This window comes from Aulonocara sp. 'chitande type north' Nkhata Bay, linkage group LG6 (genome assembly GCF_057382095.1).
Source record: "Aulonocara sp. 'chitande type north' Nkhata Bay isolate Kocher_YH1m ecotype deep benthic linkage group LG6, A_spYH_male_GT1.1, whole genome shotgun sequence".
Classification (NCBI taxonomy): Eukaryota; Metazoa; Chordata; class Actinopteri; order Cichliformes; family Cichlidae; genus Aulonocara; species Aulonocara sp. 'chitande type north' Nkhata Bay.
In genome coordinates this window covers 6,179,425-6,206,102 of record NC_141349.1, presented here as the reverse complement: position 1 = coordinate 6,206,102, position 26,678 = coordinate 6,179,425, and the positions used below count along the sequence as shown (strand labels likewise).

Sequence of the window (26,678 nt, the reverse complement as noted above, 5' to 3'; positions counted from 1 at the left end):
GACCTGATTTTACAGTGAGTTCTGACTTGAGTGAGAGCCCAGAGCTCACCAAAGTAACATTTCTGGGGAGAAATGAGGGCTCTTTGGAATTGTTATCAGTGTTTATGTATAATACACATACCTTGGAGACAATCACAAACCAACCACAGTAATAGTAACTGGCCATCTATACCTTTATTGTATTTGAAGAAGGTTATTGCCAGAGCTGCCACCTGTTTCACTTTACTTTAATCCGAGTTCAGCTTCATGCACTATATGTATTTACAACCCGTTCTCACTCCCAAAGCGTAACATTTTACGCTAGGTGACAAATCGTCACCATATTACGTTTTCGGCTACCCACCACGTTCCTAAATGACGACCTCGGAAAAAGAGGAAATATGAGAACCGTCTGGACTGAACCTACACATGTTCGCTCTTTTTCTTCAAATCGCTTAGAAACACGCTATTTAACATCATTAAAGTCCTGGTTAAGGTCAGGAATAAGGTTATGGTCAGGGCTAGGGATAAGGTTAGGTTTAGGGCTGAAATACAGGGCTGGAACGTCTACTACCGCGGGAGCGTCATTGCACTGGATTCCAGCAATAACCCGCCGCGTACCATAAGAACGCCGAAGGTCTCCTTTCGCGTTCCTCAGGAACGCCGCGGGACGTGACAAAACGTCGACATGTTACGCCTCGGGAGTGAGAACGCTCTGGTATTTACACAATCCTATTAATGTCCCATTGAGTATCAGGTATGACATTACTGATTTATAATACTAGTAATATTTTTACACATTCACACACACCCACCCACACACACACACACACACACACACACACACACACACACACACACACACACACACACACACACACACACACACACACACACACACATCATTGTTATTGCCAGTTGATTATTGTTAGCTATGTGTGACTAATAGGCCAGTAGCAGCCAACAGTAATCCATGGCTTTTATAGGAATCATTCAGATTACTAAAGTGCTGTGAGGTTTTGGAGATTGGTTTTGTGGCATTTTGCCTTTTTTAAAAACACTATAAATAAAGGATAAAGAAAGATTGCTCTGGAACATGGTTTTATTGGCACATATCCTGAGTTGAGGTATCAAATGACTAACAGGGTTGGTGCATCACTAATTTATAACAGTGTCTGTTGTGAACAAAGCACATATATGAGCATCCAAGTTATTATTACTACTGAGTAATAATAATCTGAGTTTTTTGTAGTCTGTCTCACTCATATAGATCTGCTATGTAGTGTGTAAACAGAGCATACAAATGACATTGACCGAAGACCCTTTAGTTCCAAAGGCTATTCACACTTTTAATCAACTGTTTAACTAAAGTTAAAGAGTGAACACTACAAGGTAAATAGTTCACTACAGCAGCTTGCTGTTTTTAAAGCTGAACATTATTTTAAAAGTCATTTATAAAGTCTGCATTCATACTGATGGGTGCCACACAGTTCATATTTAAGACCTTTATGGCTTCAAAATTGTACTTTTGGTCTTCTGTTATGATGATTTCCATTTCTGTTTGCAAATGAATTAGATCTTAGGTGCCCTGTTTGGGCGTTTACTATGTTTAGACTCAGCTGGAAAAGGATTATAAGCACAACCAAAAATATTTGACTGACAAATGAGCTGCACGCCAGCCCCACAAGAATGTACAGGAACTGGTCTGACCACCACTGTAACCTTTAAGTTTATGGTCAGCCATGACTGGTAATAACGTCATCCATGTAATGAAGACTTAATAAAAGTGTCTACACTCCAAATATGGGGCATTCAAGCCAGCAGCAGGAGACAGAAAATAAAAGTTGAATTTTACTGAAAGCAGTAAAATGTACTTTAATTTTGTTTGCATACAAACAAATTTGGTGCCCTCCGCAAAGAAGTTTTGGCCTTTCCTCAGTGGGAAAATCACCATGAAAGGACTTTTAATGAGAAGACTTTTAAACAATTTTTAAAATTAGGGATTCAATTAATTCAGCACCATATACATTTTTAAAAATCTAATTACTAGAAATAACAGGAAAACTTGTTTGTGAACATCAGGAGAACAAAATCACTCATACAATACAGACGTACAGATGTATGACAATAAACAGGACTTTTATGTGCCTGGGGTTCAGTGCTGTGCTCTATGGTGGGGTGCACAGGGGCATCAAATACTAAAAGACTAAAGAAAGTGATTTATAAGTCAGTGAGGTTATGTATTGGTTTGGAGCTTGAATCTCCGTCACACATGCCTCATCTCACGCAGAAGCAGGTTCAGCAAACCACTCATTCCACTGCAATGTACCAAAGAGCACTACAAGAAATACCTCCTTCCTTTGTACTTTTATTTTTCAATTTTTTCAGTTAAATTTTTCCCTAACCACCAAAGGTACATGTTGAGACAGAATTTTATGAATGAAAATGAAACCTGAAACTAAATCCAAACGGAAATTCCTTATGTATGACATGGCCTTTAACTATGTCAATGTAGTTGGTTGCTAGTTGACATTCCAGGCTCTGTTTGCATAGTTTACTTGCTAAATTTAGCTGTGAGCCTGCCCACTTAGTGCCACAGTTTTCTAATTTTGCTCAGTTTCCGTGCTATTCAGTGTTGGGCAATCGCTGAAAGTGTCTATCCATATGGATGCCCTTTGTTTTTTTAAAACAAATTTCTCTTTTAATCCCATGAGGAGACGACTTCATCAGTGATGACCCCAACCTTACCATAAATCAGGAGTTTGACAGTCGCTTGGATGTGCTTCTGAGTGTATGCTGCTTCAGCCTCCATCTTAGTTCTTGCTACTATGTGGTGGATAGTCTCCGGGTTAGTTTTGCACTTGGAATATAATGTGTGGGTGAATAATTTTGGAAATATAGTGTTTCTATATAAAGTACAGATGTAAAAGCACTGTTGTGTTTATATTGAAATAAAAACATGTTGTCACTGCAGTCAATGAAAAGTTGTGACAAATTATTATGATCTCAATGTTGAACTGTGTTGGCTGTAATCGTGCAGCCCTTCCTAATCGTCCACATAGGATGCAGACTGCTGTGATGTGGAAACCACACCCTGTGGAACATTAATGACTTTCAAGTGATGAAAATGCAAAGAAAAATAGGCAGGTATTGAACTCAGCTTGTTTTTAGTTTCACTGAGCGTATCCTGGGATCCTGTTGATATACGATGGCGTGGCGTATATGTTAGCGACACACCACGTGTGACGAGCACCCACATGGATGCCCTTTATGGTGGATACACCAGTATCGAATGATAATGATAGAAAGACTTGAGAGACCCACTTCTTAGAACATCAGTAGTCATGGTGATCAGTTTGAGTGGGATCATCTACAGGTAACCTGCCAGATCCATGATTAAATATCTGTGTGTAATATCCCATATAGAAAAGAAATAGAAAAAACTTTGCATAAGATGTGGCCTACTTCATATAGTGAATCATATAAGGCTTACATGATTTACTCATGAAAGTGGCCACTTTCTCATTACTTTCATATATTGTTTTAGTAAGTATCCAAAACATACAAGTTTCATTTATATAATTTTTCAAGGGATCTTATATCTGTTTTAATTCTTGTATGCTTTTCATACAAGTTTCACACAAGACAGATACAAACTTTATAAGATTTAGATCTTTTCCATATGGGATAATATGCACTCAGCTCATGTACATTTAAAACTGATGATACACTTTAAATTCATCATGTTCCTTCAACAAAGTAATAAAAAGTCGACAGGAATCTGAAGCATTACTAGACCCAACATCCTTCATCACACTGTGTCTTCTTTCAAGTTCTGACCTTTGCTGTCTGTATCATGACTTTGGCAGCTGAAGATATTTAATTTTCTGGTTAAACAAACGCCTACACCATTAACACGGTCCTCTTCCTGCCATCTATAACCTCTAGACATAAATTAGGTTTATTTCGTATTTCGTATCAGTACTACCATGTTCATCATTCCTCGTGTCCTTGGACTGTGTTGCTTGGGAACGTCATTCCCCTGACTTTTCAGTGCTTATGTTATTTCACATCTTAAAGAAGAATTGTACGTCTCGGTACTTTAAACACAATTTGAAATCAGCATCTTCTTACTACTCTTACGAAAAACAGTTCCAAGTATGAATTGCGTTTCACTTTCTAGTTCCAGTTAAAGAGCTGCTTTTCCTAAATAGCTGCATAAGAAACAAGCATTTAAACATTTAAAAAAAAGAAATGTTATTGAGGTGACTGAGCAGCTCATTCTCTTAAATCTCTTAAAGGTCCCAATGGGTTTTCTTTTAATCGCTTGGTAAATTTTCAGGAACTAAAAGATGTTACACTTCAAGTTAAGAGTCACAGATTTTGGCATTAAATCAGAGTAAAGCTTTCAAGCACAACCTCCCCCGGTTCCAAAATACACAGAGAACAGAAGAAGTTAAAGTTACAGCAGCTTTTGTATCATAAAGGGCAGCTTTATTCCTTGTCAAGCACATTTGGCCCTGTGGTTTCAATCATGATAATCATTTTACAAACACATTTTTAAATAGGACAGGAATGGAATTGAAAAACAACCAGTCACAGACAGTGACGGGTTCATTATGATTACCGCCCTATCAGTAATCATAATGAACTACTTACTGGAATTAAGTAACACATAAAAACCCTAGTCACAGACAGTGACTGGTTGTGACTGGAGTGGACGTCCCAGCAAATTCACCCCAAGATCAGACCATGCAATCCTCAGAGAAATCCTAGCGCTACATCTCAGACGCTACAGACCTCAGTCAGCATGAAAGTACAATTCGAACACGACGGATAAAGAAAGGCTTGTTTGGAGGGGAACAAACACAAAACCTCTAGAAGACTAAGACTTGGCTGTGGACATAATGCACAGCACCATGTTTGGTGAAAACTAAACATGGCATAGAAATAAGACAGGAATATATACACCCCCCCCCCAATACAAATATGATTAAGAAGACCATGAATTCATTTTTTGTCCTATCAGGAATTATAGTGATCTACTTACTGCAATGAAGCAACACATAAAGACACACATGAGTCAGAGCGATAGCATGTCCTGCATGCGTCTTTCAGTCTTGTATTTGTTTACAAAACTGGGTGCGTCTGTGTGTGATTAGCCTCGGCACTAATTAGCCAAAAGATTTAGCTGCTAAAATAGGGGGAACTACCCGTTTTGAATTTAATGTCACAGCTATAATACAGAGGCTGGATAAGAAACTTGTTACCTAAATGTAAACATGTAAAATTATTTTCTTTTTAAGTTGATTACGGTTCAAATTTGGAAAATGGAAGCAAGTTCCTCTGCTCTGTAAATGGTGTGAGGAATCAGCGCCACATATTTTATCACACAGACCTCACTTGGTTATGAAACAATCAGTTAATTGTTGACTTTCTTTTGAGCCTCTGAAATTGAAGGACTGCTCATAAAAGTGGCTGTAACTGGAAGCTGGAAGTCTACAGTCTTACTACTGCTTCTGTAAAATTAGCTTTAGTAGTTTATAGAGGCAAAAATAAAATTAAAAAAAAGAAGTGCCATTGTCCAAAGGTTATGGACCTATGTGTATCAGAGCTTCCAAGCATGAAAGAATTTGTGTCAAAATTCAAGATGATGTATTGATGAAGGTAGGCAGGTATTCACAAACATAATCTAAGTAAAGTTTAATTTTAGTGGTTGCTGGGATATAAAATCACTATCTTTTAGAAATTGCATAAGATGATTTCTGATTTTCTTCCTAAAACAAGAAAAGAATAAAGTAAAAAAAAAAATTCCTCTGGAAGCTAGGGAGTGTCCACACAGCAGGTTGGCAATCAGAAGCCATAGAAAGTCAGTGACATTCAGTGACTTTGAGTCACAGCAAGTGACATAACTGTGGGCATTGTGAAGCGGGCGGGTTAACCGGAATTAAACTTCTCCCAACTTTGAGGTGAGTGATTGAAACTAACAATGAGAGCAAAGAATGCTACTGTTTGAGATTTGAGGGAATAGGTTTAAACCAGAGCCCTTGAGTAGCTTTTTAGTTGTTTTTTTAAGTTCTTGCCTTTTAAAATACATCTCAAACCTTTATACTGGTATAATGCTATGGCGCGGCTAGCATATGTTACTAACATTCTGAACTATTGCGAGGATGATGGAGTCTCGCAATAGTTCAGCATCACACGTGGTGATGGCACGACTCTCCTATTCAATGCTCTGGGTTTAATGCATTATAAGGTTGGTTAGGCAACTGGAGGGATTGGTCTACTAGTGTCCAGTAACTACCAAGCAAAAAGCAAGAAGAGAATCACTCGCTGTGTGGACAACTCTTTAGACTTTTACCATCATCTTTGCTATTGTGGGGTTCCTCCGTAGATTTAAAGTGTCATTGGAATCATATTTATGTCATACCACGTGTCTGTGAGTAAAAACATAATCCGAGCAAATGACCTTATTTCACCGGTGCAATTAGGTTAGTTATGCCTCTCTCTCTTGAAATGTGTCTAATATTTTTTATTTTTCACCAAAATAGTTTGCAGTTGATTATTAAAAAACATTGAGCTCAGTTCTTATGCTTTGTTAGCATACTTTACTGGTAAACAGCCTTGGAAGACCTGCAGATGAATTTGAACACTGTCATTTATGGAAAAAAACGCACAAAGATATAATTGGATTAAATGCGAGGACCTTGGTAGCTTACCACTTCAGTGAAATGTGCGCAAAGACTACTTTCTCTGTTTCGTTTATCTGTATGTCTGAGTCAGAAGCCTCTCTGTTCTGCTGTACTGCTTGTCTTTAGAGCAAGGTCAGGGTTTATTTATCACCCTTAAACTCTTCCAGCAGTCCAGGGGATAGAATTGCTTCACTTTCCTGGAAACTTTTTTTTTAACCATGAAACAGTTAGAGAAGATATTGAGGTTTCTGTTGCAGTCAGCATAAAATAGTAAATAGGTTTGGGAGAACAGCATGTATGTTTGAAAGATAACCTCAGATTGCTAGTGGTGCATGACTGTGTTGTTGTGTAACGTCACTTTGGGGCCACCATTTGAATAATAACCGATTTGAGAATATATTTATCTTTGAAAGAACAAAGATAACATTTTTCTGTTTTCATGTGAATGTAACACAACGTCCTAATTTAAACATCATTAAAACAATTATTTTATGACATCACTCGAAGGAATTAGTGGATTTACATAGATTTCTTTGAATTGCAGTAAAAAGTTTACGTTTTTCACTTGTTAATAAACTGCAGAAGAATCTTTACACCAATCATATTCTTGTCGTTCTTTACTGCAAATAACAACTGCAGTGTAGACTCAACCTGCTACCCTGTTTCAGTTCTGGAGGACTTACTAAAGCAGTACACACTCTTGTTAACATTTTGGAGATTGCACACAAGCTCATGCATGTAGCACATAACTTAATGTTGCCTTTCATACCTGATCTGAAAGCTCCCATGGTGCTTAATCTGCTGAGTAAATATTACAAACCTAGGCTGAATAGAGAGCAGTCATAACTCGCTGAATCATCCTGATATCCTGTCCTCCTGTCATGGTCCCTGTGCCTCACCAGCTGATCCAGCTCATTATGGGCTCCCGCCCCTGGCCCACGCACCTGCTGCCTATCGGGATGATCACAAGGCCGATTTAAGACAGCAGCACTGTGTCACTCGTCGCTGGATCGTTGAGCTATCAGCGTCAGTCGCTCAGTAGTTTGTGAATCAGAATCTGTGAGTTCTTTCCGTCTGTTCGCCTCTAACTAAAGTTTCTGTGTACAGACCTTTCCCGGACCTTTCCCTGCCTGCCTATCATCCCGTGGACGAGTGAGTGGATTTGTGTTTCCCCAGTGTGGGGAGTGAAGAGAGAGAGCCTTTGGAGGGCGTCGGATTCCCGTCTTTCCCCTCACATACCCCGGAACCCTGGACCCCCCTCCCCTCCCTCCAGCACGTTGTAAATAGCATCACCTGGTGTCGTTGTGTAAATAAATTTGTAAACTCTGTAAAGAGTCCCGGTCTGCGCCTGAGTCCGTTAACTAAAACCTGACACCTCCCATAGGAGCCCAGCATGAGTAGAGGTCTCTTTTTTTCCTCTTGGACTTTCCCATTGTAGTGTACATTTCAGTGTTTCTTTCGTAACGCTACCGATCTCCGACCTGTATCCCCATGTGATGTCTGTGTTGTGTGTGTAAGGTCGGGGGGGGTCCCATTTCACTGCAGGGCAATCTGCATGTGGCGAATAAAGCCTTGATTGATTGACATGCTTGTTCATCACAGTGGAATCTTGTAGTCACCCTTAAGAAATTTCATCACATGCAGCAGTAATATTAACATTTAATTTAAATGCAAACTAACATGTCTGATTTGTATTCTGAATTATGTTGGTGGCTTAGGTTTACTAATATAAATGCCCATAGGTGGGAATGTGAGTGCGGATGGTTGTCTGTCTCTATGTGTGACCTGTCCAAGGGGTACCCTGCCTCTCGCCTGATGGTAAGCTGGGATGGGCGCCAGCCCCCTTGCAACTCTGGTAAGGATAAGCAGGAGAAAATGGTGGATTTTTAGGATATTCGTTTCCTGTTGCGTTAATTGAATTTGCATCTTCTGACCTGATGCTTCCAGTGGTCTTTTCCCATGCTCCCAGATTAATTTAAAGACAATTCTAGATGCATTTCCAAATATCTGGTGCAGATTGTGACAAATAATCCGAATGTATCACACACCTGTATAATCTCGTTCAACAAATGAACGTGTTTTCTCGAGCAAATTTAAAAACAAACTTGAGACAAAGACTCATGGCAAAATAACCTTAGAAATCACCATCATGGTGTTTAATCCATTAAGATTCTCTCCAAGGTACTGCAGCCACGTTCAGTAGTTTGTGAGTCTCTTTGGCTTCACCTTTGTCTTCAGTAACTTAAAATCCTGCTCTTTCAGGATGAGATCAGGTGATTGACTTGTCCCTTGAGGACTATTCAATTTCTTTGCTCTGAGCATGCTTTGGGTCATTATTATTTGGTTTGGAGTTAGAGCAGGGCAATATGACCAAAAATGTTTATCATTATACATTTATACATTTGAAACACATTACATTTGCAATAAGGATATAACTGACAATATAATCGACACTTTACAACTCCACAACTTTATTGGTGCAAAAAGAAAAAAAAAGTCATCAATGTATTTTCACTTAAATAAGCAGCTATTTTATGTGCATTAAAGTTATATAAAAATGTAACAGTGCAAATCCTTGCTGACAGTTTAACCAAAAGGCATTTCCAGTGGAAATTGGCCGACATATCCTCAGCATAAGCATGTATAATATCCACAAAACGTAAAAAGAGGTTATACACACAATACGGTAATACTATGTTGAAGCGCAGTACGTATCACTTTGCAAGGCTCCTGCCTACAATAGCAGTAATGCTCCGACAATCCATCAAGCGGTGCGGCTTCATAGCTTAGCAGTCGTACTAAAACATTTGACAGATTTTCGAGTGCTGTCACCGTGTACATAAAATCGATTTGAGGTCAGTAAACACAACCAGAATTCAAACATAAGGCACACGGGATGATAAGGGGCTCTGTCGACTTTCAGAAAAATCAAAGGATTGATTTTAAGTGTGCCGTATTTTCCAAAAAAACTGTAATAACGACGGCCCGCTAGCACGCTCTACCAAAAATAGTGCTTAGTTGTGTATCTGACGGACAAAAGCTAAACCAGTTCCACACCACTGAAGTTGCAGCATTTGTTTTCCGCCATGTGCGTATGAAAATAAAGGCACTGCCACTTCTGCTGGCAGCCACATCATCAATAAACACTAGCGTCGTTCCACTGGCAGCCATTTCATGAATATTTTGCCCATGTTTGACAGATAATGTAATGCGATTGTGATCGTGATTCTGTTTCTTGCCATACTTTTCTCTTCTCATCATTCTGGTTCAAGTTCATGTTTGTTTCATCTGTCCAAAGAAGTTTTTCTTCCAGAACTCTGCAGGCTCTTCCAGTCTAATCTGGTCTTTATGGTTTTGAGTGTAACCCACTCTGTTTGGATTCATAAAGGAATCTATTGATTGTAGACCCTGACAACAATATGCCTCCTTCATCAAGAGTGTGAGAGTGTTGACTTGACTAGATATTTTGAAGGACCTTTTTTAAACCAAGGAAATAATTCTGCCATCATCCATATATCCACAGTGCTTTGGCCATTTCAAAAAATTTTTTTTTTATATCTCTGGAACCCTTGAAAAGAAAATCTAAATCTTTTAGTAAGTCAATTTAGTTTGATATAAAATGATAAAAGAATAGACCTCACCTAGCCACGAAACCTCCTCTTATTGAATTGTCCTTTTACTTTTGAACCTTTGAGTCTATGTTGATTATGCATACAAAAAAAGTCTAATAGTCCACATTGTCATAGCCCTGGCTGTATTTCAATCCCATGTTTCTTTTGTCATGAAGTTGGATGGAGTTAAATGTGCCAGTTAAATGAATGACTTCATGAAGTCTCTTAATCACAGTCAGTGCAAAAAGAAGCTAGTAAATGATTAGGATGCACATGTTGTAACATGTAACTATCTAGCTTACTTAGTAGCGTAACTAGCAAATCCTCCAGGAGAACTTGTTTTCTCATCATATTGACAGAAATAAAAATCGGGACTTGCATATTGCGCTTTGTTCTGCAGCACTCGGCATTATTCATATTACGTCTTATTACTGGGGCATTTCATTCACTTGCAAGACGAGAATCTCTATCAGAGCAGTATGCTAGTGTCTGCATGTGATTTTTAACTCAAGTTCAGCACAAAAAAGGGATGAAGACGCCACTGTTTTGCATTAATTGTGCTTTACATGCAAGTTATTTACTTTGAGTACAACTCTCTAGAAGAAGAATCGAATACATGAGCAAAATCAAAGCAAGAATCTGAAAAAAGTGTCTGCTTTTGCATGTACACAGTTTAAGCACTTCAGACAACTGCGTATAAATGCCTCATCAAAACATCCAGCTTCATTCAGTTTCATCATAAAATGGTCATTCACATTTCATTTGTGTAGTCAAATATTTTAAGAATGAATATAAATGGAAACTATGCTGGCTACATTAAACCGGTGGCATTAGAAGGCTGTGTGTCATCAAAGAAAAAGACGGTTCTGACACTAAAATCATCAGACAATAAGCTCCCCTGAAACATGATCATATTAATCAGTTGTTGTCCGCATATCTTTGGATTACTGTATTCTTAGTAAATCTGATAAAGACAGTATGAAATGAAACACCACAGATATCACCTGATTTGATGACATATAAAATGCAACCTTGCATATGTATTGAAATCTGTTCATGCCAGCTGATCTTCCACTACTAACACATGAATTTAAAGCATGGAGGGCAGCCCTACCCAAAAAACCCCACAATGCATACTGTAAAATAGCTCTCTATAGGCTGTCTTCATGTAAGTGGTATTTATGTTGTGGTGATGTTGTTTCAAACTGTAATTTGACATTGGCTAAATGTGGATGATAATTCAAAACAAGCCTGTTGCACCCGTGTAAACATCTTCCCTCTTTCCTGTTCTTTTCATACCTTTGCATGTCTTTGGTGCCACTGAGTCAGGTGGTGCCATTTCGGAAAGGTAAAACGATTCAGTGTCTTACTGTTTCTGATGAAAAAGTCTGCTCTGCTTAGCACCAGTTGCAGCAATGTTGTTTTTGAGGGGTAAAAATGTTCGCATGACACCATAAAGTATATTCTTTCCTTCCCCCTCTTTGCCTTCATATTTGGGAGTATAGGAGACTTTGTTGTGTGTGTGTGGCAATCTGTACCAATGTACGTTTAGCGCCAGAGATTTCCCACTCATTCCCACATTTCCGACTCAATTTCTTATCAAGCAATGCAAATGGACAGGTAGTATGAGATAATTCTGGTTTCCTTCTGCTACGTGGTCTTGGTTTTTCACAACGATAACTGAAAAGGTTTGCTTCATATCAGGAAGACATAGCTGAGGTAAAGATGTGGCTACATGCCAGGAGTGTGCAAATGTATCATCAGCCTTAGCCTCAAGACTTAAAAATTTACCACCTTGAGAGCTCAGATAGCTTGATGTTGTTTTTGCGCAGCAGGCTGATAACACAAGACATTTTATGAAATGGACTTATTCTCCAGGGTGCTCTCCGACTGAACTTCTGACTTCTTTTTGCTCCGAGGGCAGCAGAACAAATTGTTCAGAGCGCAGCTTGCATGGAAGCTCAGCAACAGAAAACTGCTCTCATTACTGACTCACAAAAGGATTCTTAATCCAATCCAATCCAATCCAACTTTATTTATATAGCACTTTTAAAAACAACAAAGTTGACCAAAGTGCTTTCCAATAATAAAACAGAGATAGCAGTTAAAACCATACTTTAAGCATACAATGAAATCAATAAACAAAACAAATATATAATTGAAAAAGAAGATAAAAATAAATCAACATGAGTAGAATAAACAATAAGATATACAATGAATAAGATTAACAAAGTAAAAAGATTAAGAATGACCAAAAACTGACTACAAACTGGCTCTGATAACACTCCTAGAAGGCCTTTGAAAAAAAGTGTGTTTTTAAAAGTGATTTAAACATTTTAATGATTTTATGCCTGCTCTTTCTCTGCAAGTCTATCAGTTTGCACTTACAAAATGATGACCAACACAAAACACACTGGAAAAATTTCCCTTTTACATTCTGTATGTGGCCAGCAGGAGGAGAATCTGTTTCAAATCTGTTTCATTTGATCTCTTCTGTTGTTCATAACACAGCAGACCAAATCTTGAATGGCTGAAAAATAAACTCACACAAGAATTAAAATGACCAGTGGCTCCTTTAATTGGCATCTCACCCAACTTCTGGTCTAAATAGAAAAGTCTGATGAATGTTTAAATATGTTTACCAGACAAAGTTTGCATATTACATGGTTTATTCAAACTGGCAACCTATTAAGGAAATACTTTAGAGAGAAAAAATTCAACAAGTTACTAACTATCTATGACTACTCAACATATTGATTTTTCAGGAAGTAAAAAAATTGCAGGCAGTTTTATTAACCTCTAACTACTACATGATTCACTGTCTTGCAAATATAGTCATTAACAAGTGTGATAAAGGTGGAGGTTCCCTTGTAACCCTTGAAACCTTTAAATCTCAGTGGCATGTCAAATATTCTATAAAAAGTAAATATAGTCACTTGAAATGCACAGGCTGCTCTGGCCCTCCCTGCTTCTAGTTTAAGCGCGAGGTCACTGATCTGTGAAACGGTTGGGTGTGACATTTTTTCGACCATCCCAGTTCTGGCATCCCGTCTGAGTTTTTAATAATTGATTGATTGGTAAATGTGTCTTGTTTGAATTTGAAAAGTTTAACTTACTGGGTAATGTTCAGCTGAAAATTAAACAAGAGCAAGAGTGAAATATTTCTAGAATGCTTCTAGCTGTTTGAGCACTATTTCTGTCCAGAGGGTCTCAGATGTGTCAGGCATTTTTCAGGCATGATGATCTCCTCGTGTGGCCCACAAGCGTTTCCCTCACCACAGCCTCCACTCACCTGTTGAAAGTTAAAAAAGGAGGGACGCTCTAAGAAACTAAGAGTCTACAAATGCACAGGACACACTGGAGAAAAGCTCTCTGGTATTGGAGCTCTCTTCCTGGACTTAAGTGCTCCTGGTATAATTGCTAAGTAGAGTCAGCTGCAGCTGGCAATACCCAATGGACTCTATGTGCTCCTCCATTGGTAATCCATAAGGAGTTATGGACAGCCCGTCTACCTACAAAAAGTGGCTGTTGTCAAATAAAGACAGTAGCCCTCCAGCCTGTGGGATACTCTTACATGTGCAGCTGCTGGTCCTTTCCAGGCGTGGAAACGTTAGTAACCTATAAAGAGTTGAAGTGAAACGAGGTGTTAAAAACAGTGAAAAATGCCCACTGCAGCCACTGTCTGTGCTTTTCATAGTGTATTTTATTTTTAATCATTGAGTTTCTTTCACATCTGTCAGCATTGTCAACTAGTCAGCCTTCAGCATACACAAAGTTGAGCTACGTGCTGAGGACTGCATGGGAGAAGGTGTGTTGGTTGAAAACCCCTCTGTGTAGGCAAATGTTTATGCAAACAGACACAACTGTGGTGCCATGTAATAAACATTAGTCAGGGGAGGGAAAGTAATACATGCCAACATAGGAAAAACCATGCTAGGACCTACTAGGTCTGTCACAGTCATGAAAAAACAAAAAGGAACACAGAAAGGTAGAGAAGTAGTCACACTCAAAATGTTCTTTTGTTCTGTGCACTTTAACACAATAACATTAAAAAGAAAAACAGAAGCACAATGATGGGATAAAGCGCTGCTGCACTGAAGGATCTGAAACAGTTATCCACACTTTTTTGGCAGGACTACTGCAGCTCCTTGTATTTTAGTTCGACTAATTCCAATCTCTGTTGTTTGCAGCTGCTTGATTGTAATTTCACTCCTGTTTTAGCTCAGCTGAACTGGCTACCTGTGGGGTTCTAAAGATTTTACATTTTTGTTATGTGCTTTTAAACACCGCCCTGTATTAACTCCTTAATACACATCTGTGAATGTGAGAGTGAATGAATAGTGGCATTGTAAAGCGCTTTGGGTGCCTTGAAAAGCGCTATATAAATCCAATCCATTATTATTAATATTATTATTATCTTTTAACTCCCTATTTTGCCTCCAGGTCACTGAGGCACTCATCATCCTAACAAGTTCTCGCAGTTCCCTCTTCTCACCTAAAGACTCAAAGCCATCAGGCCTCTGCTATTATTGGCCTTAAGCTCTGGAATAATCTTCCCATCCAACATAAGAACCTGTTCAACAACTGACGGTTTTAAATCAGACATTATTAACTGCTTCTGGTCCAGTCTGAGGTCCCTCGTGTTCTGGTCAAGCTTGCTGTTTGGCTGTTTTTTTTTTTTTACCATTGTTTTTAGCATTGTTGGAATTTAGTCGTTATTCTTGTCATGGTGGCTGTTTTCCATGAGTTCTGTGTTTTCTCATTGTTTTTACCACTGTTAGTTATTTACCACTGTTAGTTGTAATTCTATTCTTGGAGACTTGGATTGTAAGTAAGTAAGGCTGTAAAGTGCAGTGGAATCCCGACTTACGAAATTAATTCGTTCCCGAGTGTCTTTCGTAAGTCAAAAATTCTCGTAAGTCGAATCACCCATGGCACCTTTTGAGTGAGGCGATGCTGAACGATAGGCTATAGGCTAATTGCTAACTAGAACAACAATACGTTGTTCAAGGGGTTGTCACATGATTCGGAAGGCATTGTGGGCATTGTAGGCTCAGCCAATCAGAGCCAGCGGATTTCGTTACACGGGCATTTTGCCGTAACATGGGCAGAAATATTGCCGTTCAGTGCCTTCGTAACTTGAATTTTTCTTTAAATGGGGTATTCGTAAGTCGGAGTTCCACTGTACTTTGCAATAGTTTCTGGTTGACAAGTTGGCATCTTCAATGCAAACTACAGAAGACTATGGCAAACTGTCACAAAGCAATCTGAAGGAGATTTTTGTTGCAGATCTGTATACCACTTCATCTTACAGCAACCATTCACTAGTGGTTGGTAATACACGTTTTCCCTAGTGGTCACCAGGTGGTCACTTACCATCTAAAGGGTTTAAACTGCCAACAAATCAATGGTTGGTTGGAAAATACACATTTCTCCGTAGTGAGTGTTGGTTGTAAGGTGGTCACCAATCAGTCTCTAGACCTGCGTAACCAGAGCCTAAGTTGTTAAATTATCTGATCCTGTCAATGGAGATGGCTTTATTACCATCTAACTCAGGGGTGGGCCAGTGTCCTGCAGGTTTTAGATGTGTCCTTGTTCCAACACAGCTCATGTAAACGGCTAAATTTCCTCTTTGGCATGTCTTGAAGTTCTCCAAAGACCTGGTAATTAACTAATCATTTGATTCAGGTGTGTTGACCCAGGGTGATATCTAAAACATGCACGACCCTTGAGGCCTGGAGTTCCCCAACTCCTTACATAAAACTGCTTTGTTTACATTTTGCATGTTGCATTTTGTAACAAGTTGCATTTCTGATTTCAATATTTTTTAACCATATTAAAATTTCAATTGAATCGTGTAGAGCGCAGAGTTAGTTGTGATTATATTTTGGCTTTAATCATGAGACAAACATCTCGAGGGGGGAAAAGAAAAGAATCAATGAAAAGACTGATGCCACAAATAGAGTGTAGAATCACCTGCATCTGTGCCTTTTACACAAACAACAAAGTAGCTTCAGTTGCACGTAAGCTGGAAGCACTACATGAAGGAAAATTGTCTTGTGGTCTTGAATGATGTAGATGCACCCACTGACGTTATCAGGAGAAACAGGCAGATTTATTTGCATGTTTTTCAGTTTAAACAAATATCTAACTTGGCACTGATATATTTGTTGTACTTTGAGTTTTACATAGCGTCTGTTTGACCCAAACAGCAAACTGACATCTTAGTTTTGACCTTTCCGTGATCCTGTGTTGTGCTTTTTCTTTCACGCTTTAAGAATAGAGATGTACAGTGGCCTGTATTTAAATAAGTTAATAGCAGTTGTGTTTATTGTAGCTGCCCAGAAGGCTGAAAAAGAAGGGGAAACATGAGATCAGATAAGGTGACACATTTATGTGTTTCCTCCTTTCCTTTCCTTCTGTAAGAAGCTGCCACACGATCACCTGCATGGTTTTGCAAGGGAAATTGGCCAGTCAGAGATCTGAATTGAGCACGTGCTCTCGTACTCTACAGACAAACAGAAAATATAGTCAAATGCCCGTCATTAGAGGCCCAGTTAAACTGATAGCAAAGTGGCTGTTTGTGTTTTCGCGTCATGCCTTTTGTGTCCTGTCACTTTGCAGGAAAACGGCTCAGTGCAATGAGAATATTCCTGTTTGTTTGTGTCTAGACGGTTCTGGACAGGAGGAGATGGAGGCTCAGAATGGACCCCATGACCCATCACACAGGAGGAAGGATCAGAAGTCATCACAGGTACACTGAGCGATTATAAACTATGCGTCATCATTTGGTCAGCTTGTGTTTAAAGCCAGTCATGGAATGAATGTGTGTGTGTTTGCTCCTGTTTGTGGAGCAGGCCATGATGCACAATGAAGAAGATTTGGATGATGAGGAAAGAACAAGAAGGAGAGCTGAAAGAAGGAGGGCCAAAAGGAAAGTAAGTAAGAAAAAGTCACAACAGCACTGTACAAAGTCTTGAACCACCACTAGGAAAATGTGAAGTAGGTCTAGCAATTTATTTAAACGTGTAAACATGAATGGTATTAATGTACAAGCCAAAGCCAAAAGCAGAGTTTGTACACTTTCTCGTAAAAGTAGTCTTCCTGCATAGGCTTCTTGAAGGGCATTTAAAGCTGCCATTCTCCATTAAAATTATCCCACACTGCTTCAATAAAGTTGAGGTCTGGGATCTGGGGAAATCCATGGCTGATAGTGTTTCATTGTGTGTTCGTGTATGCTTTTACTGCAATGGGATTGTTTTTAGGATAATTTTCATGCTGAAATGTGAAGCTGTTGGTAATCAGATGCCTTCCAGATAGCACTGCACGGTGGATCAAAATCTTCGTGTACTTTTCTGTATTCATAATTCCAGTAATTTTGACTTCCAAACAAGGACGGAGCCTCTGCTTTGTGTTACAGGTTGGCTGTAGACACTCATTGTTGTACTTCTTTCCTGTCCGCCTCTGCTTATTGATGATGTGAAAGTTAAGTTAAAATGATCAGATTCAAGGAGTGGATAAGTGGAAAAGCAGCCAACCTTCAAAAAGCCTGGAGAACTAGTGCCAAAAAAACCCCACTTTAAAAACGACACGAGTGTCTGGCTGCTTGGAAGCGAAGTGTAAAGAACAGAGTGGTGGCTCAGGTCTACACAGTACTATTACGATACCTACAGCTTATAGTCAAAGTCAAAGTCAAAGTCAACTTTATTGTCAATTCTGCCACATGTACAGGACATACAGAGAATAGAAACTTCGTTACTCTCAATCCCTAGATAAAATAGAAAATGAACATTTAAATATAAGAGTGATTAAAAATGCAAGTAAAATATTTTAAAGTAAAAAAAAATAAATTAAATAATATAATACAATTTTACATATAACAAGAAAGCTATACAATATACAATATAAGGGTAAATGACATTGAGTGCAAACCAATGTCATATATAGTATGTTGTCAGTGTTAAAAGCTGTTTTCTAACTGAAATGACTGCATCTGCTACATTATCATACAGCTTAGCACTACTCACATTCCCTGCTGCTCCACCTGTTCACACACATTGTTAAAATGCATTAACCAACCTCTTTCCTCATTTTATGATACATTCTAATACACGTGTGCTTCTCCACCTCTGTTTACTCATGTTTCATGTCATCATCTATCATCCAATAGCCATCATGTCCTTGCTCTTAATTTCAGAGGCAGAAAGAACGGAGGAAACTAGAGCGAAAGGAGAGGATGGAGGATGCTTCAGAGCAGGTGCGGTGCTAATATTCACATTTGTCTTTCTTTCTTTCTCTTTTCTTTCTTTTCACTGCAATCATCAGACCACATCACCTGATGCCTCATACCCTTTCACACACTTAGCTGGGAAACTATCTGAGTTGCCTTATCCTGCCCACACTTGCTGTGCTTCTGCAAGCCACTTTGCAGTCCACCTTCACTCCACGTTATGCAGTATCTGATTCATGTAATAAGTCTTTTTTCTGCTTGGTGTCTTTGTGTTGTTCTACTGCAGGCAGCAAATATATGTTACCACAGGTGGAACTGTCATCTTTTTACAATGGTGGTTTAATGACAACACTTACTATTATACAGTATTATATATGTTCTTAAACTATATACAAAATTACAGACAATAGAAATCTGTTGTGTAGAAATCACAGCTCTTACCTTTGTCTGTAGGTTGCACACAAAACCATTTACTCTGCTACAGCCCCATTCAGTGTCCTTTGCTCTGAGGTCAGCTAGGCTGTGTTTTATTGTAAATTTAAAGACAGGTATCAGTTCTCACAGGTATCTGCATCTTACTTATTTTTTATAATAAGTACAAAAGTCATAAGTCTGTATTTTTATGTACAGTCTGTGATTTAGATTGTAATTGCTCAACATTTATTTTTAAAGGCTTTATTATAACAACATTTTGCTCTTCTGTTATAATGTAGGCTCTTATAAAATGCATAAGAGAAAACAATCACATCACCACTTGTTTTCTTCTTTATTGGGTTTACTGGCTGCTTTAATCTAACACATAAAATGCTCACTTTCTGTGAAATACAACACAAAAGAGAGAGACTGCCTAATACTGAGTGAAGACAAATTCTTCTTGCAAATCCAGTTCATCAAAAGCTCAAGGTTTCGAGTTGTTCTACTCCCACACTGAAGAAGGCCTAGCTTATCCAGTCACTTTATATAATGATTTTATAGTTATTCCACAGTGATGCTTTTATTTTGTAACAGGAAGAGGAAGCAGCTGGAGAAGTGTCAGATACTGACAGTGATGAGGAGATGAAAGAAGAAGAGCGATGGACTGCCGTTCATTCCAGAGCCAGATGCAATCCTGAATCAGTGGCTGCCGTCACAACGGAGAGCAAGACGAACCGCCAGCTGTCCCACTGGATGTCAGATGAGGTGGGTTGAAGCAAGGTAGCCGTACTTAGTGTTTTATCCCGTCCATTTGGTGGGAAATAAATAATAAAACAGAGTGTCTGTGAACATATTTCATCCAGCGAAGCAAAAGAGAAACTCAACGGTTTAACAGACCTGCAAGGTGTTCTGGAAGTACGACACATGAGGCTTATCATAGAAAACACTGATTTCTACTCTGTAATAACCTGCTCCAAACATGCTTGGTATGACTTGCACTTGGTATGACGGTGCACCGTCATGCACATACACTGTTCAAAAAGCTTAAAGCAGTGGCAGTGGCAGATCTCAATGCATTTTAAACATCTATCCTGACATGGACTGGGTGTTGTGTTAGGACCCAAAGGAGGCCACATAACCTGATGGAAATAAAAATGATCAACCTACAGAGGGCTGAATTCAAAGACACCCAAAAGTCAAAGATTTTGCTGAAATTGCATTGCTGCAACTCATTTAATAGTTTGATTGGGCATGCTTGTATGCATGCCTAACAATATGCTCCAAGTGAATCAATGGATGGTGTCCTGGGGGAACTCTATGAGGTCCAGGGTATCACTGACCTCGTGGATAGTCTGAGGTGCAACCTGGAGCCGTCAGATGGAACGAAACATGATCTCTCAGAGCTATTCTATTAGATTTCAGTCAGGCGAGTTTGAGGGTGAGTCAGTGGTATCACATTTCCTTCATCCTCCAGGAACTGCCTGCATGCTCTTGCCATACCAGGAGGACCCAGGACCTACAGCACCAGTGTAGGGTGTTGACACTGGATCCAAGAATTTTATCCCAATCCATAATGGAAGTCAGGTTGCTGTTGCCTAGCCTGTAGAGGTCTGGGTGTCGGTCCATAGATGTGCCATTTTAGACAACCACTGCTGAACAATGCTACAGGCAGCGACCTGTTCCTATCTGTGAAAAGCACAGGGCGCCAGTGGTGGAGATGTCAATTGTGGTATTCTATGGTAAATGCTAATTGGCCCCATGGTGCAGGGGACTGAGCACAGGGCCAGGGCGGGGGGATGTTGGGCGCTAAATGAAGTTTGTTTCTAAATATTTGGTCAGAGACATTCACGCAGTAACCTGCTGGAGGTCATTTTGTAGCTCTGGCAGTGATCATTCTGTCCCTCCTCGCACAAAGGAGCAGATAGCGGTCCTGCTGATGGGTTAAGGACCTTCTATGGTCCTGTCCTGCTTTCCTAGAGTAACTGCTTGTCTCCTGGAATCTCCTCCGTGTTCTTGAGACTGTGCTGGGAGACAGCAGACCTTCATTATCTGTGCAACCTCTGTAGGATCCAAGTATCACCTCATGACACTGACTCTAACCAAATGCACAATTAATGAAAAAGGTCAGAAAAGATGAGGAGGGAGAAAACCTCAGTGTCCATGGTGTCCCACACCATTCCTGTTTCACGGGTTGTCTCATTGTTGTCCCTTTAGTGCAGCTGTTGTTATTTTCATGAACATCAAAGCAGCTGACTTGATGTTGTACTCTGATTAAAAATCTTTCCCTTAATAATTTTAAGCAATACGGGTCTTAGACTGTGAAACACTTGTACACAACACCTGTATTCCTATTATCATAAAATTAAACCTGCACTGACTTTTATGTGTTTCAGAACTATTTGAACACACACAAAGACACGACTCAGAGTCTTAGAAAGTATTTGCATTTCTATGAATAGGTAAGCTCTGATTTATGGATAAACTGTGACTTAGGCAACTGATGTGAGAACTAAGAGATCTGTGCACAAACACAGTAAAACCTCTAAAAAATACTAAAGCTACTGCGCCGTGTTTTGGATTCAGCGCCTCCAGTTCTGGATCATAAAGGATCATAAAGATCAGCCAGTCTGATTTATGTATTTTTAGCTCGGAGCAGGTCAGAGCAGATTGACATCTTCAGTTTTTGTCACTCTATAATACTGAAGGTTTTGTGTTACTTCCTGTGGTTCAGGAGCCTGAGTGGGATATCAGCAGTGCATTTGTGGCCAACGCTGCCAACAACATTAAACTGAAAGGCCTGATGAACAGAGCAAAGCAAATCTCCAGAGAGAACAAGGAAAATGAGGCCAGGAGCAGCCAGGTACTCTCTCTGTCTCTCTCTCTCTCACTCACACACACACACACACACACACACACACACACACACACACACACACACACACACACACACACACACACACACACACACACCACAGACACACAGACACACACACACACACACACACACACGCAAGGTCCAGTGATCTAGCCCAGAGATGAGCTTATATGATCCATCCTCTTTCATGTACGGCTGGCTAAATGTATTTTGAGTTAGAAACCAGTGACGTGACTGCAGTGACAGAACTTTCTGTGGTGATTTCAGGAGGAGAACACAGAAGAAATGAGGAGGATGGGGGAGTCCCTGACATGTGAGTCTGCTCATGTGTTCTTCTTCAGCTCTATCCTGCAGCCAATGTTCCCTCTAATTTTTCATGTGTCTGAGCGAACACACAAACTCCCTGAGCGGTCCCTTGGACCACTGTGAGCCACAGCAGACGTGTGCACTGTGGTCACACCAGCATCGAATCCATCCAAGTTACATGGTTTATTAAAATAATCACATTACAGCATTTACATTTATGTTACACTACTTTTACTTAACTGCTTTAGCCCACTTACAATGAAAATTTAAAAAAAAAAATCTTGTTCATGACCTGTGTAGCATGTTAACACAACTGGAAGTAAAAATAACTTGAACTCCAATTTTGAAAACACAACTTTCTTTTTTCTTTTTTTTCTTCTTCTTCTTCTTTTTTTTTAATTTTTTATAAAGCTCTGACTTGTATTATGAGTCTGTGGTCTGGGAGAGAGTCCTGTAACTCTGTCTGCAAAATACAGCATATAATGACCAATGTTGGGCAATTAATTATATAGTTACTTCTTCAAAAAAGTTACTGAGTTTTGCAAACAAAGTTTTTTGCAGCTGTTTACCTAAAAATGCAGCCAAGGCGTTTTTTTAAATAAACATTTCAAATTATTTACAGAACAATCAGCTGTTCTGCATCAAATTTGATGCCACACAAATTATTTGTGCCACTCCAAAAAGTAATTTCTGTCCACTATGAGATGAAGGAGAACAACAGCCTGATAGCAGGAGATGTATCACTGCTGTAACACCTGTAACATTCAGCAGTGGCCTCATTGTTCTGACACACACAATAAAACTACTGACTACACTACACACTAACTACACAAGATATGGGCTAAACGTCGCAAATCTCTCACATCTCAAACACCGCCGTCACTCCTAAAACTTCCCCCTTCTTAAACCACTAAATGCCATGTTGCCATATTATTTTTGATTGGTCGACACATGGTACATTTTTTGACCAATAGGAAAGGCTGGGTTCCATCTGTCCTGCTCACATCTCCAATGGTTGTACACGTTGTCATTAACGTGGCTTCACTCCACATCAGCCACGCCGTTTTGCTCGCTAAAACACCGGTGTCGGCACATAAGGACGCTGTCATAGCCTGTCAACGACGTTGATTAGCTGCGTATATACGAATGTGAATCGCGTGATTGGCTGGACTATGGGATAAGGTGGCAGCGTTCTGATCCCATACGGGAGCAGCCAGTCACTGACTAACACTGCAAAACAGATTGTTAATGTATTTACTTTAATTTCAATTCAGGTTAGATTTTTTTTGTGCACAAAACAGATTTTTTGTGCGCAGAGACCGTGCCAGCAGTGCGCAATTGCGCACGCGCGCCCCTTAGAGGGAACATTGCTGCAGCCTTGCAATAATTTCAGTGCACAAGATGCCATCGGTCCATTTTTAGATTTAAGCCCAGTCAAATTCCAAATTTTGGACCAAATTTGCAAAATATTTAGTCATTCCCCAAAAAAGGAAGAAATATTTCTTCTCTCTAAAAGATGGTGTCTATTTCAGGAGCGTTGATCGGTATTCGATTATGTAACTCATGAATAATATGTGCTTATATATACTCATTGGCCTTTTAATTATGCACGTCTTGTAAATTTTATGTTTAGGAAGCAGCTACGTTTTCAGTTTTTTAAAATATTGTCAACAAAAGTGATCAGTCTACTTTGTTTATTACTGAGTCTGTAATAATGGCAACAGTTGTAATGATAATAATATTAATAATGATAAACAAAAAGGAAAATGCTAATCATAAATTGTTGCTGCTGGATTGTTTGCCTGTAGGAAAGCGAGTTGCTGTTTATGAAAGTCAGACGGTTGCAGCAGCACAGACAACTGAAAACAGACATTGCTACATTGGATGGTTTGGCCTAGCCAAAAACATACCTAATAAAGTGACCAGATAGTGCGTAATAAGTAAGAATTAAGACAAAAAAATGAATGTGTCACCCCTACTCTACGCATAAAAGTGTGTGTGACCTTCTCCAGTGCAGGGCATTAAGATGTTCGAGCAAGCCCAGTACACAGAGGCGGTGGACATGTTCACAGAAGCCATCTTCTGCGACCCCAAAGATCACAGGTGAGCTGACCTGTGAACCCAGACTCCAGCTCAGACTTCAGCCTTTTTCACATCCACTTTGGTTGAGTAAAGTCTCCTGCTGCCTGTGTGTTCGTGTCTCTTCTTGTGCCTCAGGTTATATGGAAATCGGTCGTACTGTCACTGGTTTCTGGAGCGGTACTCCTCAGCTCTGAGTGATGCTCGAAGGTCCATCCAGCTGGCTCCCGACTGGCCGAAGGGATACTTTCGTAAGGGCTGTGCTCTGGTGGGGTTAAAGGTCAGTGAGTTCTATATAACAAATAATACATTTCAATGCCAAGCAACTGTGTCTTTATTTTTATATGTTTCTGCATAAAAGATGCTACAACACTCTATCATTTTATTTCCTCCACTCCTTCTTTCACTAACTGCTGTTGCGTGTCTGTGTAAATGACAGCGGTACAGTGAAGCAGAGAAGGCCCTGGAGAAGGTGCTGGAGTTGGATCAGAATTGTAAGGAAGCATCCAAAAAACTCTTTAACTGTCGGGTCCTTCAGCTCATGGTGAGGAACGTCACGAGTGACTTCAGGGTTCTGGGGTATAACAGCTGCCTGGAAGATATTTTAAAAACTTAAATTTACAAAAACATTTCACATTCTTTAAAAAAGTATAAAACATCCTAAATTCTTGGGAACACCAGTTACTGTTGGTGCTTAGAAATGCAGACAAACCAAAGTGAGCTGTTTACTGCTGGTGTCCAACAGGACGATGGGACACGACTGAGAGAAAAAGCTCAACTCAGCTGTACATTTCCTTAAACTCCACCAGATTCCTTCATTTATTCACACAGTTTTAGATGTGTATCTGTTGTAGTTTACGTTTGAATTTCATCGAATGTGAGATTAGACATTGAACTTAGATGACTTAGAAAATAGATAAAAGCTTATTATTGTTATAAGCCAATATTCTGTAAGAATTCTTTTTTGCTGAAAATGAGCAATAAAAAGTCAATTCTGTGTTTATTAAATCAAACTGTCATTAGGACAAATCAAAAAGTCATGTTCATTTGTGGGGATTTTAACATAGATCTACTAAATCCAAACAAGCAGAGAGCGACAGAGGAATTTATTAATACAATGTATAGCTTGGGACTTTTTCCAGTGATCTCTAAGCCCAGCAGGATTACAGCACAGTCGGCAACCCTAATAGACAATATATTTACTAATGAAATAGAAAATAGAACCATAAGTGGTCTCCTAATTAATGACATCAGTGATCATCTACCTGTTTTTATAGTGTATAACAGCAATTACAGGAAGGTTAAACAGCAAAACACAATAAAATACAAACGAGTGAGAACAGAAGAGTCAATAAACGCATTCAAAAGTGATTTACTCAAGCAAGAATGGGAGATGCTGTATAAGGAAAAAAATATTGATAAAGCTTATGAGATTTTTTTAGGAAAATTTAAACTGTTATATAATAGTCATTGCCCAGTAAAGAAATATAGTAAAAAACAAAAATATGCAGAGTGCCCATGGATTACAAAAGGATTGCAAAATGCATGTAAGAAGAAAAATACCTTATACGGAGAATTTATATTGAACAGAAGTACAGAAGCTGAAAATAAATACAAGAAATATAAAAATAAATTAACGAGTATTTTAAGGTCATGTAAAAAGGAATACTATGAAAAATTACTGATTATGAATAAAAATAATATTACAGGGATCTGGAAAACATTAAATACCATCATCAAAAAGGGCTCGGGGCAGGCAGACTATCCTTCGTATTTGTATTTCGCAAATAATGATAGAAATATTACTAATATGAGAGATGTGGTAAATGAGTTCAATAAATTCTTTGTAAGTGTTGGGCCAGACTTGGCTGAAACAATTCCTGATATAACAGATTCTGTAGAGAAAGAAACTAGACTCATTGACCACAATCCTCATTCAATGTTCTTAACGGTGGTGGAAGAAATGGAAATCATTGATATTGTTGGGAAATCACAAACAAAAAACTCTACAGACTCTGACGACATTGATATGGAAATCGTTAAGAGAGTGATAGAGGGCATTTCCAAACCCTTAACACACATTTGCAATTTGTCCTTACAAACTGGTACATTCCCAAAACAAATGAAAACAGCTAAAGTAACACCACTGTTTAAAAATGGTGACAGACACCAATTCACAAATTATAGGCCTGTCTCTCTACTTTCTCAGTTTTCAAAAATACTGGAAAAAGTCTTTAGTAATAGACTTGACAAATTTATAGATAAACACAAAATAATAATGGATAGTCAGTATGGTTTCAGATCAAATAGATCAACATCATTGGCATTAATGGAACTGATCGAAAATATCACCAACAATATAGATAAAAGACAATGTATAGTTAGTGTATTCATTGACCTAAAAAAAGCTTTTGACACAATTAATCATGACATATTACTTGATAAACTGGAGTACTACGGCATTAGAGGAGTGGTGTTAGAATGGGTAAAGA

At 39.1% G+C, this 26,678-nt stretch overlaps 1 protein-coding gene across 1 annotated transcript in view; it reads left to right on the top strand.

Moving 5' to 3' along the window:
• Positions 1-26,678, top strand: part of LOC147327138 (uncharacterized) — a 30,306-nt gene that overhangs the window by 684 nt on the left and 2,944 nt on the right. Inside the window, exons 2-11 of the mRNA XM_086294763.1 lie at positions 16,954-17,036; positions 17,140-17,220; positions 18,480-18,539; positions 19,521-19,691; positions 21,658-21,786; positions 22,069-22,114; positions 24,120-24,210; positions 24,325-24,466; positions 24,626-24,746; positions 25,530-25,533. Of these exons, the coding sequence (XP_086150889.1) occupies positions 16,954-17,036; positions 17,140-17,220; positions 18,480-18,539; positions 19,521-19,691; positions 21,658-21,786; positions 22,069-22,114; positions 24,120-24,210; positions 24,325-24,466; positions 24,626-24,746; positions 25,530-25,533 (928 nt within the window). The remainder of the gene's footprint in view (positions 1-16,953; positions 17,037-17,139; positions 17,221-18,479; positions 18,540-19,520; positions 19,692-21,657; positions 21,787-22,068; positions 22,115-24,119; positions 24,211-24,324; positions 24,467-24,625; positions 24,747-25,529; positions 25,534-26,678) is intronic.